At 46.1% G+C, this 18126-nt stretch overlaps 1 protein-coding gene across 1 annotated transcript in view; it reads left to right on the top strand.

Annotated features, from left to right (window-relative positions):
• PITPNC1 (phosphatidylinositol transfer protein cytoplasmic 1) overlaps positions 1 to 18126 on the top strand; it is a 192532-nt gene that overhangs the window by 148861 nt on the left and 25545 nt on the right. The window contains 1 exon segment of the mRNA XM_065415045.1: positions 3823 to 3918. Coding sequence (XP_065271117.1) covers positions 3823 to 3918 — 96 coding nt within the window.

Raw genomic sequence — 18126 nt, 5'->3', positions numbered from 1 at the left:
TATTTGCTAATAGCAGTTGCAGATGGGTCATATGCCTTTGTAGACCACCTCATTATACCATCCCCTCCATAAATGTATCAAGCTCAGTCTTAAAACAAGTTAGGTTTTTTGCCCCTACTACTCCCCTTGGAAGGCTGTCCCAGAACTTCACTCCTCCCATGGTTAAAAACCTTCATCTAACTTCACGCCTAAACTTATTGATGGCCCTTAACTTAAATAACTTCTCTCCCTCCCTTGTGTTTATCCCTCTGATGTATTTATAGAGAGCAATCTTATTGGTGCAACTTTGTGTTGTAGACAGGCCCAGAGATATGATACTCAGAACATGAGAACAACTATATTTTCTACCATATTACCTTACCTGTAATTGATTTAGGAGTGTCCTGCTTTTCTGGAAGCAAATCTATTTTGGAGATATTATCCTTTTCATTTACTTGCACAATTAGTTGCAAACGGTGTGAATCTAATGTATTGAAAATGAACAAGACTTGGAGCTCCTCCCTTGCCCAAACCCAGACAATGGATGGGACTGAATAGTCTCCAAAGGAAACATGTCCATTTTAGAACCTTGCTTCTTTTTGAAAATACTGAGTTCAGCTTTCCTCACTGGCCACTTGATTGCTTTAATCTCTAAGGGCTTGTCTTCATTACAGAGTTCACCTGGGCTTCTACTTGACTGTTGTCCTTAACCTAGCTCCCATTCACACACAAATCCTCCTGGCCTGTGCAGGGTGGTGCTTTACGCCCAGATTAGCTGACCCCTCTTGGGGTGGGCTGAGCACTGCTTACACTCAGGCTGGTAAACCACCCACTTTGCAGTAGGATGCAAGCTAAACCACTCAAATGATGATAGTCCTCCAATACCTTCCCACAATTCCTCATGTGTGCCCAGAAGGCCAGACAAGTACCCTCACAATTCACTAAGAAAGAATCATAGATCGGCTCTGTTTAAAGCAGCACAAAGAACCATGGGACGTGACCCCAGAAGTCCTACTTCCTCACCTGAGTGAGTGCAGAACCAGTGTGGATGCAATCAAGTGGGCACACTTGAGTATGGCTTTGTAGTCTAGCTGCTCACACCCAAATTGGGAGAATCCACGTGCTCAGACCCAAGTGTCAATTGTTCAGGTTAACTCTGCAGTGAACACATACCCTAAGTGTTCACAGTCAGATGGCGGAAACTGACAGTCACTATGACCTGGGCTAGATTTGAGCCAGGAACCTAGGAGAGAAAAGGTAGTGGAGCTCGCATGACATAGTAGAAAGAAAAGAAATGGGGGTAAATTGAAAAGCATTTGTTTTTGTCTCAGTGCCCTGGGTGATCTTTCTTTGGGCATCAGAAGCTTCTTCTAACGTTGTCCCAGGGCTTTTTTTTTTTGGCATTTTTATTTGTTCTAAACAAACGACTTTATCTTGATACAAAATAGCCCAATTAAAATCTACTGTCTGTTCTTCTGTTATTTTGGGGGTGATTTAATCTGACTGGGAAACTTCTCTTGGGCAGTTTTCATCCCTCTTGGAAAATGGAAGCGCACAGATGTTTGTATATTGCAGTAAAGTGTGCGCTCTCGCTCTCTCTCAAAATGACCCTTCAGATTTAATAATATTTAACATTCAGCCTTTCTACAATTTCTCCTTTATTATGAAGGATACAAAGCATTCTTGTCATTCACTCTCAGCACACTTGCAAATATAGCTGCACAGATTGGGAGCCTTACGTTTCTTTTTGTGGGCTTTAATCTCTTTTTCTAAAACTTTTTAATTTCTCCAGATTCTTAATTTTGATTGCAAAAGCAATCAAACCATCCCCCCTGTGGGCTTTAAGAATATCCCGGAGTATTTGGCTAGAAGAGGCAATAAGAGAATTAGACCTAAAAAAGAAATCAATCTTGTGCTCTAATGACTTCTTATTTTCCACTGCTGATAAAACTAGGGGATTAAATCTCCATCTGCAAATCTTGTGAGGACAGTCTAAGAAAAGAACATGGACCAATGATTAGATGACGACTTGGGCTAGTAATGGGGAGCCGGGACATCATGCAGCCAACTTCTGGAGTTAAGGAAACAGTCTGTTTACTAGTGCCAAATTGGGGTGAGGAGGAGGAGTAATGGAGATGGAGAGGGATGGGAAATAATCTCTTCCTCCTAAATTAACCCTTTGAGGATGATAAATTTTTATGTGCATTTCTAACCATTCACTTGGCTGACAAACTAGCAAAGGCTAGTGATTTAATTGAACAGCCTCCAGGCATCTGTCCACCTGACCTCTTTCAAACTTTTTTAAAGGGAGAAAAAAATTAAAACGTGTGTAATTTATAGGTTCTGCTAGAAGATTGAGCCTGCAACATCTCAAGTACACAGCTGAATGGACAATGTCAGATTAAAAACATATTTTTAAGAAAGTTTCTTACCCATGTTACTAATAGCACCCTGTTAAGAATTTACAAACTAGCCTAGCCCAACCTCCTCCCATATATTTGCCCATTTCCAGTCTCTCTTTCATTATGAATGCTGTATATTGAATAGTTATGTTTCTTGCAGAAATACCAAACTGGCAGTCTGGCTACTGAGTAGCGCTGGCATTTTGTATCCTTATATCAAATTAATTGTCCCACTGGGCTGAAATGAAATGGAATTAATTTTTTTGTATGTTCATTAAATTTATTTTTCAAGCAAGGGATATATATATTTCCTGAAAACGTTAGCCATAGAGCATGGTACTACTCAGGTAAAACACACTCTTGGCCAGTTCTTGTCCTTGACTGTGCATGCATGGCTCTCCTGGCTTTAGGACTGCCTTAACCTGGCCACCATTTTTGTGCCCACAAAACATTGCAGACACAGCATATGTCATTGAGATGCCCATGTAATTGATTTGTGGGCACAGTCAGGTAGTTAGGCATAGAAATTGCCTAAATTGTACATGCAAATAATTGTGGTTCCAAAAGTGCATCCCCAGTATGTAGGTGCAGAAATGGAGCCTGACCTTTCAAAACCTGGTCCTAAAGGATTTAAATCCATAGGAGCTTCATGCACACACCTGAGAGCAGAACTTTATCCTGTGATTTTACGGTTTCCTCAACCTTTTTAATCTGTAGGATTCAACCAGAATCCTGAGTCTCAGTATAACAGCAGAGTCGAAGCTTTGTCTCATTTCATACACATGCACAGATACATTTCATCATTGTCCTGAAAGTAGAATAACTCTTCTAGAAAGAACAAAAGAAATTTGAGTCTGGAAATTCAGCTTTTCCCTTGATGGTGATATCTGGCCCAACAATTAGAGAAGGCAACATAAATAATAATCCTTTGACTAAATATCTGCTTTACCCAGTAGTCACTAGGGGCTGGAGCCTACAAAGGTGTGCACAGTGACATGGAAAGGAGTGGATGGAGCAGAGAAGCAGCAAGGGGCATTGAGCAGGGTGTACTGTTAAGAACAGTCCAATGCCTCCTGGCTTGAAGCAGGAGTGATTAAATAGCCCAAAACAATGGCTGCTGCGCACTCCTCTTAAGCAGGAGTTGGATCCTGCTTAGGAATGTATTGCTTGTTGTTTGCCTCCTTGGTCACACCCACTTTCTCCCCTGGGCCTCATTGCGTGCTCTGGCACGTGTACAGGGCCTCTGGATTCTGCGGCTGGCTTGGCATTATGTGGAACATGGAGTGCTGCTGCAAGCGTTCCAAGCATGAGGTCAGATTCCTCTGCTCTGTGCGCTCTGCTGTTCTACAAGCCATTGGCTCAGCCCCTCACAATGCCTAGTAACCAGTATTGCAGCTGGAACTGTCCTGTTGTAAAGTTAAAGTTTCTTTAAATCTTGCAGATTTTTGACAACGAAGCCAAAGATCTTGAGCGGGAAGTCTGCTTTATCGATATTGCCTGTGACGAAATCCCTGAGCGCTATTACAAAGAATCGGAGGTAAGAGTATAAAACAGTGAAGAAGGAATGTAGCCTAGAGTTCATTTGTCACTGGTAGGGTTTTTTTTCCACATATTTGACCCCTGTTGCAGAACCCAGATGCTGCTCACTAGGCGCTTCAGAGAATCCTCCACTGCAGTGCTAAAATCTTCTCCAGATTTCTCTTTGTACTTTCAAAAATATGTTCTTTTTCTTCAAAAGCATCAGAGAAGGCTTTTAAACAATACATGGATTGCTCTGCAGTCTGCTTACAGGGAACAGACACACTTCATGTTGATCTTTGTTTGACATGACATCCATATTCAAAATGTGTGGATCTCCTTTAAGATCTTAAGATGTTCATATAAATTATAAAAGGTCCTTGATGGGGCTGTTTCATGTATATGGAAGAACAGGGATAGGAAAGGGTTCTTAGGACTCAAACTAGTTTTGTATTTTCAAATAAAATTGTACTGGTCATTAGTCTAAAAATGTGGGCTAGAGCTATAGATTATAGAGGGATCTGGAAGTGACCCCTATATTAGGTTGCCTAACAATTTCCATTATAAAAGATACTTGCATTCTTTTCTTTGAGAAGTTCTTAAATCTCCACTGTTTACAACAGGCCTTTGATATTTAACAGGGGAAATGTTCTCAGGGTGGAGAAGTGCCTTGTCTTTGTTCTGTGAAATTCTATTTGACTTGTGTTGTTATAAACTGTTCAAAATCACAATTTTCTTTCTCTTGCTTGCATTCCTCAGAAAGCGTTGGCAGCCTGCCTAAATAATAACTAACACCAACATTCTATGGCCAGGCTGCTGCAGCACATGCTTTATTATGAACACCTGGGAGCAGTGTTAGGGGTGAGGAAAAAAAGCTGAGCTGGGCTCCTCTCCACTCCTGTGTCCAGCATATGACCCCAGTGGACCAGGTCCCCCTCTAGAGGCACTACATTGGGCAGGAACCCCTACCCCCCACCTACCAGGAGCAGCTTCCCCTCCATCCACCCCATAAATCTCCCCCAGACCCATCACCTGGTCCCACCAGGGGGCACCTCATGGGGCAGGAAGTTCCCCAATTCCCACTCTGGGGGAGGGAGAGAGATTCATAGGCCAAGCTCATCATCCCCTTGGCCATCCCCTAGATCCAATACTTCGGCCCACTCGTCCACCCACAGCTGCTGCTGCTGCTAGCTAGTGTAGTTAGTCCTGTAGTCAGGTGGCAGCAGTGTGTACTGTGGTACTGAAGGTTCAGGGTTCAGGCTGCTGCTAATTCATAGATGTTATAGTCAGAAGTGGCCATTATGATCATCTAGTCTGACCTCCTGCATAACACAGGTCATAGAATTTTGCCAAGTGATTCCTTTGTCAAGCTCATGACTTTTGCTTAAGCTGCATGCTGAGAATAGGGTGACCAGACAGCAAATGTGAAAAATCGGGACAGGGGATGGGGGGTAACAGGAGCCCATATAAGAAAAAGACCCCAAAATCGGGACTGTCCCTATAAAATCGGGACATCTGGTCACCCTAGCTGAGAAGTTGTTACAATGCACATAATATAATTACATATAAAATAACTATGCTAAAAGAATATTGTTAATGTTGCAAAGTCAATCTTTGAAAGTTGGAAAATGCAGGTTTACAGTTGCCTGGATGACTTTAATTCTGCCCTCTTGTGCACTGCATATGCATTATAGTAGAGTCTTTAATTATATGATAACATACTATTTTTTCCATAGGATCCCTGCTTTGTTTGGGGCACAAGTTCAAAGCACAAAGGGGCTGAATTAAGCTTACATGAGCAACCATAAATCTGGCATTTCCTAACGTTATAACCTAAATGCTGTTCTTTCAACATAGGAAAAACTATGTAATATATAGGGTGAGATTTTCAAAGAAGCCATGGGAATGTAGGCACCCAAAACTCATTGAAGTTTAATGAAGACTGAGCGCCTAACTCTCTTAAGCTTCTATGAAAATTTCAGCCATGTGTTTCAATAATCTAAAGTGTGCCTGAAAGGCTCCCTCCTTTAGGTGGATGCAATTTACAGCTGCAGAATTAGCACCCACCCTTCAGTGGCAAGTGTGAGCACGTTAGCCTCACACTACCCACCTGCAGGCTCAAAACAGGTAGCCAGAGGGAGAACTACTCCGATTCATGCCTGCTGTTCATTGTGGAGGCACAATTTGCTTCTGCAGAAAGGGAGGCTGGACCCAATAATATCCTCATAGCAGGGGCGGAGCACACTGGCTGTTTAACAGTGCACAACAAGACTGCACAACCATTTTTAGGATAGAAAATGAAGAACTGCCAGGGGAAATATTTGTATAAGATAGGAAATCTGTATTTCATACTGTGAAAGCCATATGTTACGATCTCCTATTTCTACTTCCTATTGAAATTTTTATAATACATTACTCATCATAATACAGGAGGTGAAAAACTGTATTTCTAACAGAGTGAAAAATAAGTATATTGTAGAGTAAAAGCCATCTGTTGTGTACTGAAATCCATGCTATATGTCACCTTGTGAAATGACTCACCAGACTCACATTATCTTAATTCTATCCCATGGTCTTCCAGTACCATTTAGGAATAACAGCTGCAGAGAACAGACATGCAGTTAAACTGGCCAGTATTTGGCTGTGTTTTATGGAAATCAAGTTATATGTTTTCATCTCAATATGCATTTCAGGATACTATAAATATAAAGATAACAAATAGCTTTTAAGCTTTTCTTATGGTTCCTTAATACCCAACTATTAAATTTCATTTTGATAAGATTTATTTTACAACGCAGAAAAACAACTTCATGTTAACTCAGTGAAGAGTTTCAAAGACCATGTGTTATATTTCAAGGACAAATCTATGACTCTGATTCCAAGCATATTGAGATTTTTTTGCATGTTGTTAAACAACAAAAATAGCCCAACAAAGTTTCTCTCAGTGCTTGAACATAATTTATGCAGAGACCATAGAAGTTTCTTCAACAATTAATAAAACACCGAGAGCTAAGATGCTTATCATTCCAATTTAAGGAAAAAGTAAATATTTGGGGGGAGGGTGTCCTGGACTCATTTAAAAAAAAAATACAGTGTGCATTTGGTAGTTGGTAATGAATTTGTAATAACTGATCCAGTACACTCAAAGGTTTCCAAGCTATGTTTTCACATTCCCGTATGAAGAATATGGACCAGATTCTCAGTTACACTAAGGCTCTTTAGTCTACTCTGGCAGTGTAAAGGGGCCTTAAAGAAGGTGTATATATAATTTCTGCCCATTTTAAGGCTCCATTAGCATAAAGGGACCTTAGTGTAAATGAGAATCTGGTCCTGTGTATTTTTCATAGTACAATTAATAGTGTTTCTACTAAAAACAGATTGATGTAAAATTTTCAGAGTGGTTCAAAGGGATTTTTCTACACAATTTACAACCCACAGACCAGATTCTCCTTTCACTTGATGCAGCATTGAATCTTCTTGTAATATGTCAGTGTTTATTAAACTATTTGTGTAGTGTGACAGACCCAGACCAGTGGGGTACAGGAGTCTGGTAGAGGGCAAATAGACTGGTCACTGGATGAGTAGTTTTCTGTTCCCTGAGCGACCAGACCTATTGGGATCCAGGAAGTGGGCAGGGGAAGCCCGCCCACTGCTAAAGGATCCCCCCCAGCCTAAGGGGGGGTCCACAGGACCTGGAGACCAAAAAATTACGGGGGACAACTAATAAAAGAACAGGGACAGGAGTGAGGTCAAAGGGTCAAACGAAGCGAACCACACGGGGACACCGAGCAGAGAACCCCGGACAGCGCCCACTGCTCCTCGAAGGCGTCAAGGGAGCCAGTGGACGCCACCCAGAGGAACTCTGCCCGGATACGTGAAAGAACGGAGGACCTGAAATATGCCCCACAGTCACAGGAAACTCCATCGGCCAACCTCCTCACTCTGGTTTTATAGATGGCCAGTTTCGCTAGGGCCAGAAGGAGGTTGACCAGGAGGTCCCGCGACTTTGTGGGGCGACGGATAGGGAGTGCATAAATAAAAAGGTGAGGAGAAAAGTGCAACCAAAATCTTAAAATATCCGTGAGGAGCCGGAATAGGGGCTGCAGCCTGGCGCACTCCAGGTAAACATGCGCCAGGGTCTCCCTCACGCCGCAAAAGGGGCAGGTGTCTGGGATAGGGGTAAACCGCGCCAAGTACACGCCCGTGCTCACGGCTCCGTGAAGGAGCCGCCAACTGATGTCCCCGGTGGGCTTCGGGATCAGAGCAGAATAAAGGCTGGCCCACCGGGGCTCCTCACCCTCCAGAGGTGGCAGAAGGTCCCGCCACTTCGTATCGGGGTGGGACGCGAGGGTGAGGACATGAAGAACATGGAGCACGAGCGTGTATAGATGTTTCCTTGGCGCGGTCCGGAACAGAACTGGCTGCAGATGGTGCAGCCGGCTCATGGCGAATGGACGGGGCGGGTTGGGTCCACGGGGCAGGGGCCCGATGAAAAAGTCTGGAGGGCTCGGAGTGGAGGGTGGGCGGGGTGTGCCCTCTCGCAGGACTCGGTCGAGATAGTCCCGAGCAGCGGGCGGCAAAGCGGCCCTCACCTCCTGAAGTACGCGCCGGGGAGTACGAGGTCTGGAGAGCCCCATGCGCTGAGCGAGTGTCAGGGGATCCAGCCAGTCTCCCCGGTCGTAGGCCAGGAGCTCTCCGACTTTGGTGACTTCTGCTAGGACCAACCTCTGGTGCACCATGGGGACTCCGCCACCTGCACATGAAGCTGGGGGTTGTGTAGCAGGGGCTCCGCGAGGAGATCTGCCCCCACGGTGGCCGCCACGGACCTGATCACTGAAAACAGTTTCCAGGTCCAGAGGAGGTCCTGGTAGAAGACCAGCAGCTCGGAGAGGCCTCGCGGAAGACCTCTCGGATGGAGACAAAGGAGCTGCCGGTCATATCGGAGCCCTCAGAAGCGGCGCAGGAAGGCGTGCGCCAATACGCTCCATGCCGGACTACCTGCACCATAAAGGAGCCTCTGCAGGGCCTGGAGGCGGAAGACGTGGACCTGAGCGTGCAGACACTTCAGGCCCTGCCCTCCCTCCTCCAGGGGTAGATGGAGAACCCCCGCAGAGACCCAGTGCAGTCCTGACCAAAAGAACTCCAGAATCAACGTCCGGAGGGTGTTCAGGAAGCCCGGGGCCGGGACCAGGGTGTTGAGCCGGTACCAGAGCATGGACAGGACTAGTTGATTGAGCACCAGTGCTCTCCCTCGAAGGGAGAGACACCGGAGCAGTCCTGTCCATTTCCGGAGCCGCTCCGACACCCTGCCCTCTAAACCTAGCCAGTTCTCCGGCGGAGACGGATGCGTGGCAGAAAGGTAAACGCCGAGATAGAGCAGCGGACCCGCGCTCCACCGGATGGCCTGAAGCGCGGGTGGGAGGGAGCTCGCCTGCCACCCATCCCCTACCACCTGGCCAGAGCTCTTGACCCAGTTGACCCGGGCAGAGGAGGCCGCCGAATAGATGGTCTGGCAAGCCTCCACCCGCACCAAGTCGCCCGGGTCCTGGACCACGAGGAGCACGTCGTCGGCGTACGCCGACAGGACCAGCCGTAGCTCCGGCTCCCGCAGCACCAACCCTGCCAACCTCCTACGGAGGAGACAGAGGAAGGGCTCGATCGCCAGAGCATACAGCTGGCCCGAGAGGGGGCACCTTTGACGTACTCCTCGCCCGAAGCTGACCGGTTCGGTCAGGGTCCAGTTGAGCCTGACCAAACACTCTGCGGAGGTGTACAGCACCTGGAGAAAACCCACAAACTGGGGCCCGAAGCCAAACGCTCGCAGAGTGCCCAGGAGATACCCGTGGTCCACCCTGTTGAACGCCTTCTCCTGATCCAGGGACAGGAGGGCGAACGACAGACCATCCCTACACCTGAGTTCCAAGAGGTCCCGGACCAGATACAAGTTGTCGAAGATGGTGCGGCCCGGGACGGTGTAGGTCTGGTCTGGATGTGTACTCCTCATTTGGAGTACTGTGTGCAGTTCTGGTCTCCTATGTTTAAAAAGGATGAACTCAAACTGGAACGGGTACAGAGAAGGGCCACTAGGATGATCCGAGGAATGGAAAACCTTTCCTATGAAAGGAGACTCGAGGAGCTCGGTTTGTTTAGCCTAACCAAAAGAAGGCTGAGGGGGGATATGATTGCTCTCTTTAAATATATCAAAGGGATTAATACCAAGGAGGGAGAGGAATTATTTCAGCTCAGTAGTAATGTGGACACGAGAACGAATGGATATAAACTGGCCGTGGGGAAGTTTAGGCTTGAAATTAGAAGAAGGTTTCTAACCGTCAGAGGGGTGAAATTTTGGAACAGCCTTCCGAGGGAAACGGTGGGGGCGAAAGACCTTTCTGGCTTCAAGATTAGGCTTGATAAGTTTATGGAGGGAATGGTTTGAAGGGATAACGTGATTTTAGTCAATTAGGCATTAACGTGCCATCGCGGGTAAAATGAGGGTCCGGCTGTAGAATCTTGCCTGTATGCTCGGGGTTCTGCTGATCGCCATATTTGGGGTCGGGAAGGAATTTTCCTCCAGGGTAGATTGGCAGAGGCCCTGGAGGTTTTTCGCCTTCCTCCGCAGCATAGGGCAGGGGTCGCAGGCTGGAAGATTCTGTTGTGGGTGGGTCAGCTTTTGTGGCCTGCATCATGCGGGAGGTCAGACTAGATGACCATATTGGTCCCTTCTGACCTTAAAGTCTATGAGTCTATGAGAGGGGGCGAGGGATGTGGCAGCAGCGGAGGTCACCTTGTTACCCGCCATTGCCAGTGTTCCAGCAGGGGTGGTAGCAGGTGGCTCAGCAGCGGCGGTTGAGGTAGAGGCTAGGGGGGACGATGGTGGGGCGGGTGGAGGAGGGGCAGCAGGGTCTGCCTGAGGGGTCCCACTCGCCTCGTCCCCTGCCATAATGAGGACGGGGGAGAACAAACACTGGAGGGGGGGTAGGGAAGGGGGAAGCAGGTCAACCACTCCTCCCCGCTAGGCTGCAGGCAGGGGAGGAGGGCACCAAAAAAGGGGGTGGGCTGGATGGGGGGGGCTATCAAGGGCTAGGGGTCAGTCACTGATTTGGAGAGGGTTTCCGGCTCCTCTAGTCGCACCAAGGAAGGGGGGATATAACAGCATAGGGGGGTGCAGTGAAACAGGGTCAAACTAAAATGGGGAGGGGCACAAGCGCATGGGAGGGGACATGGGCACACGAGGGGAGGGGCTAATCAGGGCAAGGGGACGCAGGGAGAAGGGAACAACCAGGCTGGGAATGGGGCAGGGGAACCACGGGGCTAGCTTCAGAGGCTGGGGCGGGTCAAACAAAGAAAGGCTGCAGAGGGAAAGGGCGGGGCAGGCAAACAAACTGGAGCTAGCGAGGGGCTGGGGCAAGGGAGAGGGGCAAAAGGCTGCAAGGGGCAAATGGGTAGGTAGCAGGGGTAAAGCTGGGGGCTTGCTACAGGGGGGAGAGGGTCAGTCCAAAGGGGGGGGCACGTGCACCCACGTGCGCTTGTAACAAAAAGGAAAGGCAGTTTAGGCTGGCTGCTGTATCAGGCCCAATGGTGGCAACAGGGCGTGGCAAGCCTAGGTGAGCAGCTGAGTCCCAGAGGCAGGAGCTCGAGGCAGATGGTGAGTAGCCGGTGGGGGTGGTGGAGGGGGCAACGATGATGGTGGTGGTGGGGATCGGGGGGACACACAGATGGACCAGGGGGCAGGCTCCACACCACACCCCCTGTGTCCCCACAAACACAGTCTAGATCCCCACCACAAGAGCACAGTTCAAAAGTTACTCAGTCCGGGAGGGCCCCCTCCACGGTGGTCTGTAGAATTCCTACGCGCTCCCCCACTGGCAGATGGTCCTCTTCTTCTCCTCAGGGCTCCAGCAGCTCCCAGCAGCAAACGCAGCAGCTCCAGGCGGCAGTCTGGTGGCCAGCAGGAAGGACCCTTCTCAGGTGGAGGTGGTGGTGGCATCCCCAGCAGCAGGAGCAATGGCTGGGGTCTCTCCCTCCCCTCCTCTGGGGAGTGGGCCAGCAGGCCCCTCCCAAGGGGCTGTAGCTGGAGCAGCAGCAACCAAGGGTGTGGGTGGGTCTAGCAGCCAGCCAGCAAGCAGGTAGCAGAGAAAGAGGAGGAGCAGCTCCCTACCTCCCTCCCTCCAGGCCAGAGGGCTACAGGAGAGTGATCTCTTAGTCCCAGGTCGGACAGGGTTTCTGTTCCCTGAGTGACCAGAGCAGGGGCTGTACTAGAGTAATCAGGAACCTGCTAGAACCAGTTAAGGCAGGCAGGCTAATTAGGACACCTGGAGCCAATTAAGAAGGAGCTGCTAGAATCAATTAAGGCAGGCTAATCAGGGCACCTGGGTTTTAAAAGGAGCTCACTTCAGTTTGTAGTGTGAGGAGCTGGGAGCAAGAGGTGCAAGGAGCTGAGAGTGATAGGGTGTGCTGCTGGAGGACTGAGGAGCACAAGTGTTATCAGACACCAGGAGGAAGGTCCTGTGGTGAGAATAAGGAAGGTGTTTGGAGGAGGCAATGGGGAAGTAGTCCAGGGAGTTGTAGCTGTCATGCAGCTGTTACAGGAGGCACTATAGACAGCTGCAGTCCACAGGGCCCTGGGCTGGAACCCGGAGTAGAGGGCGGGCCCGGGTTCCCCCCAAACCTCCCAATTGACCTGGACTGTGGGTTCTTCCAGAGGGGAAGGTCTCTGGGCTGTTCCCCAACCCACATGGTGAATCTCTGAGGCAAGAAAATCCGCCAATAAGCGCAGGACCCACCAAGATAGAGGAGGAACTTTGTCACAAATAGGTGGATCATTATTCCTGTGCTAGTGTGATCAGAGAAAATTGCACTAACATATTTTCTTATTAGGCTAATATTTGTGACTCAGACTGTTTATTTTTAGCTCTGAGGCATTCAGCTTTCCTTTCTCCCCCTCCCCACATCTTTGTAAATTGACTGTATCAATATCATAAATATTTCAGGGGCCTCTGCATGAAAAGCCACTTTCTGCAATTTGATTGTGACCTTTCTTTGAGTTTCTGTTTATGAACCAACCCATGGATTATGGACCAAATCTTTTCCTGGTGTAAATGCACACAGCTGCACTAACTTTAGCAAAGTTCAGAAAAGATGGACCTATTTGTGTTACACATAAAGATTATATTCTTATTAATATTAATATCAATATTGCAGTAGTACCTAGAGGCCCCAGTGAGAAATCAGGAGTCCTGTTGTGCTAGGCGCTGTACAAACAAAACAGACATTTCCTGCTCCACAGAGCCCACAGTCTAAAAGAGGTATTTTATTCTAATGTACTTGTATGGATGTATCAGTCAAGTTAAAGAGGTTGTATTTTCCCTTCCATTGCACATCACATAGCAGTGATTTTCACATAAACAAAAGAGCCAAAGCTACAGAAGACAAGTCTTTCATGCACATAATCTCCAATTGGAATCATGCAGCGCACTTTGACGTCTGCTGTAACTAAACAGGGGAGATGTGTTTTGTGAAAATGGGATTGAAGGGGGGGGAGGGGAAGTGTAATTCATGTAACATATATCTGCTCCCCTCCTCTTCCAAGAGGCAACAAACAAGCTACAAATTGAAGAGTCAAAGATATAGTTACCCAGGGGCCACATGTGCTGAAGAGCTGTTATCATTTCAGCCAGGAGCATCCTAGAGGATGTCTACCAATGATTGTTCAGGATAATCTTGAGTGATCTCTTGGCCAGAGCCATCTAAATGATCCTAATCCATTTAAGAGTGATGGTCTCATCCTTCAATGTTTGCAAAAAAGCACTACTGAATCACCAAAGGATTTTATTAATGATGGCAAGGACAAACATAGGCAGATCCTCAGCAGGTGTAAATTGACTTCAAAGAGGTACAGTGATTGGCACCAGCTGAGGATCTGGCCCTTTCAAAAAGAAGATTTATTTTTATTGCTGTGAAGCACCCATGTATTTTGAGGATAGGTGCAAAAAGAATTTTATAAATAAATAAAATGGCCAAGGTATTAATGGATTCTGTATATTAGATAACCATTGGATCAACCAAACCCCACAATCTTCACTTCCTGCCTTTTCTGCACTCATTTACTGAGCATTGTAAATGTCCAAGGCATCTGAAAAAGGCCTATCTAAACCTACATGAGCCTGCATAATCACAAGGGTTGGACATGGTCACAGTTCTGTGTATGCAAACATGCTAGGAAAACCACTAAACTTTGGAATGAGAACTTGGGTGATCTCATAGAGCCAGCATAAGAAAATGGGTTGCTATCATTCCATATATAACTCTTAATGAGAATCAAAGGGCCACATTCAGACTGGGTGCAAGTAAGTGCAACTCTGTCTGAATTTGGCCCATACATTTGTTCAGGAACTAATTCAGTTTGGACTGGGGGTCCGTCTAGCTGTTACACTCAGGTCTCTTTACTTGCACCTCAGTGTCTTCCCTGGAGTTCTTCCTATCTACAATTATTGGGGATGACACTCTGTGCATTTCTCATCATCAAACCTTTTGCTGCCTGAGTGACTATGACTCACATTTCAGGGGCTCGATTTACAGCAGGGGTTCCCAAACTTGGTTTGCGACTTATTCAGGGTAAGCCCGTGGCTTTGAGATGCTTTGTTTACCTGAGCGTCCACAGGTACGGCCACTCGCAGCCAATGGGAGCTGTGGGAAGCTGAGCTACTGCTCAAGAATGAGAGCCTCAAGTGAGCCATTCACATAAAACATTTATCGTAGCTATGAACTATTATGCAAAGTGTTCCTTACCACCATATTTAAGTTCTCAGATTAACGATGTTTCATTTCCTGTTTATAGCAAAGTGGCTGAAGTTGGGGGACAGGGAGTAAGCTTTTTAAATTACCTCCAAATAGAAAGATTTCATGCAGCTGCCACAGTTCTCCTTCAATTTCTGTTTAGTGTAAGACAGCTGTGTTTTAATGGGTCCAACTTGCCACTGTCGGGGTACTTTTAGAATAACTAAACCCGTATTATACCTCAGGCACAGAGAATGATGACATTTGAAATAATACAGCTGCTTCAGCTCCCATAGTAAAGTGTTAAATTGTCAGTATAATAATTCAGCTTGGGTTAAGCAGAACCAAGTGAAAAATCTCCCTGTAGTTACTAACACCAGTTGAGTAGCTTGTAGGATGCCTGGCTAGATTACCATGTGTCCTCCATGTATGCCACAGCTATGTTGTTTTCTGTTGTGACTGCTGGATCTGAGTTTAGGCCCATTCCCATTTTTATCAATCATTTTTGTCATCTCAGCTTTTTAAAGTGTCAGAGTAGAAGAAAGAAAACAAAATTTTCTCTCTATAATGAAAACTGTTCAGTTAAGAGTTTCTAATACAGAGAAGTTTCATGAAGCATATCAAAGCCTGTGCTCAGTGCTAGAGCAACAAGGGGCCAAATGTCTTTGTTCTGTTCCCAGTTACATCTATCTCCAGAGCAATTGCGTTAACTCAAATGGAATCACTCCAGATTTACTATGAAGTATCTTGGAGCAGATGTTGGTCTAATGCCCTTGAATCCCTTTTCACTTTGCATATCAATCACTGTGCTTGTCTACTGGAATAAGTATATTGCAATAGCTATTCTGGAATAGACCCCTGTGGATAATCTATTCCTGAATAAAAGTGACTTTATTTTGTGAGTGGAGTAATTATTCCAGAATAGAGTAATAATTCTGGAATAAAGTCACTTTTATTCCGGAATAGTATCTACACAGGTGTTATTCTGGAGTAGCTAAACTATGCCAGAATAGCTAGTTATTCCTGTCAATTTCCACTGTGTAGATAAGATCATATATACTAGAGATGGTCTGTAGGCTACACTTCTGTGCCACAGAACCATGTGTTATTTAATACACTTTAAAAACAAACAAACATGTCTTTGCTTTATAGCAGAATTGTCTTGACATTTGGGGTAAAGCAGTATTTATCTAGCAGCCTCAGGGAAATTATTTTTATAAACTTCAAATAAAAAATGAAATACTTAAAAAATGAAATACAAAATTTACAATTAAAATACACTAGTAGGAGTTTGCATTGACATAGCCTTCTGGAGCACTGTACATACAGTCTGAAATCCAAAGCCTACCCCTCACAGCTGTTGATGAAATGCCAGGTCACATCGTTCAAAATACAATCACAAAGAATTAGTTCTGAAATGCTAGATCAAACAAATTGATCTTTAGTTTAGGACTAAAAAAAAATTTACTTCATGTCAAATATCTGTTGGTAGAATGTTCCCTGGTAGGAGTTTAAGAAAAAGAATCCGCGCACCAGAAAGAATCTTTGTCTTGAGGCATCCAAAAAGCCACCTGTAGGAGGATAAAAAGGTGCAGTGTTAGCCCACTGCCCTTTCACTTCTGGAGACTAAGGGCTTATCTTCACTTACATTTTATAGCACTCTAACTTGCTGGCTATGGGTGTGAAAAATCACCCCCCTGAGCGCAGCAAGTCTGAGCGCTTTAAAGCGCTAGTGTAAACAGGCTCTGAACACTGGGAGCCATGCTCCCAGCGCTCGGAGCTAATCCACTCGTGGAGGTGGGTTACCAGGAGCGCTGGGAGAGCAATTAATGTTCAAGAGAGCCCCAAGAGTAGACTAGGAGGAGTGTTTCTAGTACAGAGCTGACACAGCCATATAGGCCCAGCACTGGCTGCTGCAGGTCAGGATTGGTGCATTGGCAAGGGCCGGGGATAATCTTGAACATAAAGACTTGTAGGTAAATAGCAAAACCTAAACTTGATCTGATGTCTTCCTGACAGCCAGTGCAAGGATTTAGTTTCAGAGAAGTGTCTTGTTTAGATTTAACTGAATTAACCTGTAATCCCTCCCCTGAGCTGTTGCTGATAGTCACTTTAGTCTTGCCATGGGAACTAAAGGTTAAGAACGTAAGAGAACAGACAACATTTTAAGGCCTGCTCTGTTACACCAGTGCTACTCAACTGTCTTCAATGGGATTGGAATGGTGGCCTTAAAATGTTGTCTGCCCTTCATATTCCTAACCCTACCATTTAATGTCTTAACATCAGAATGTAGCTGTGTGTGTTTTATTGGGTTGATCTGGCCATGACAACTTTGCGAGTTAATGATGAGTGAAAGCTTTGTAACAATATGTCTTTTGAGGTGAACTCCCACAGAAATCTGGGATTTATTTTTTACGAATAGCAAAGTATTCTTTAGTCCAAAAATTGCACAGTGTACACTTCAGCACAGCAAAGCCTTTGTATGAGCCTTGTTCCCTTAAACACTGAAGTCATCTAATCATTTAACCTTAGGTCAAACATAGCATTCAGAATTCAGTGCCTCTGTGTGGTCCTTTCTAGAACATTCATCAACCAGAGTATATGGATGTTTTAGAAAATCCTTCCCCACCTCTCTCAATGCTTGTCAGATATAATTTATGAGGCATGCTCATCTGATAAAGTCATTTTGCTAGGCAAAGGCACAAATTGCTCTGTGTTTGCAGTACATTGTATTGCCAAGTACAAAGTGCTCTAAAAACAGCACTTTAGGTATCAAGCGCTAACAAAGCAAAAATATTGCTGCCTCTGTGCTTGATTTACACTAGGATACAAAATACATGGATCCAAGAGTGTAATGATTGTCCCCCTTTCAAGGAGTATTTTAAATCCATTTCTAATTACATTTGGAAAAGAGATTCTCTGTAGTGCCCTAAGAAATATTCAGATGAATTCCTGATTTTTCTGAATGAGATGAGCACTTATTTTGGAAAACAGAAAGGTAAGTTAGGGGTTCTCAGGACAAATTTTTTGGTGGCCTCAGAGTGCGGTCACCAGCTCCGACTGGTGGCTGCTCTCACACTTTTTCCTAAAATACTTAACTAGCTTTAGGAAAAGCAAATAAATATGCACATATACACATCCAAATCATTGTAATTTATTTATTGCTACTAGCAAGTCTGTTGTGAAAAGTGATATTAATAAACATACAGGTATCACTTTTCACAACAGACTTACTCAGCCCAGGCAAGCCTGGGGACAAATTAAGCCCTGGATGGGGGTTTGGGGGAGGCAGCGGGGACCAGGGGCGATGGGTGGGATGGGGGGTCAGGGGAGGCAGCAGGGGGCTGGGGCCCGAAGCCCCGTGGCCACAGCCTGAAGCCCCATGGCCGGGGGACAGGGCCCGGGGATGGAGCCCGAAGCCATGTGGCTGGAGCCTGGGGCCTGCCACCAC

The sequence above is a fragment of the Emys orbicularis genome, chromosome 13, assembly GCF_028017835.1.
Source record: "Emys orbicularis isolate rEmyOrb1 chromosome 13, rEmyOrb1.hap1, whole genome shotgun sequence".
Lineage (NCBI taxonomy): Eukaryota > Metazoa > Chordata > Testudines > Emydidae > Emys > Emys orbicularis.
The sequence above is the reverse complement of the archived record's forward strand: the minus strand, read 5'-3'. Positions and strand labels throughout refer to the sequence as shown.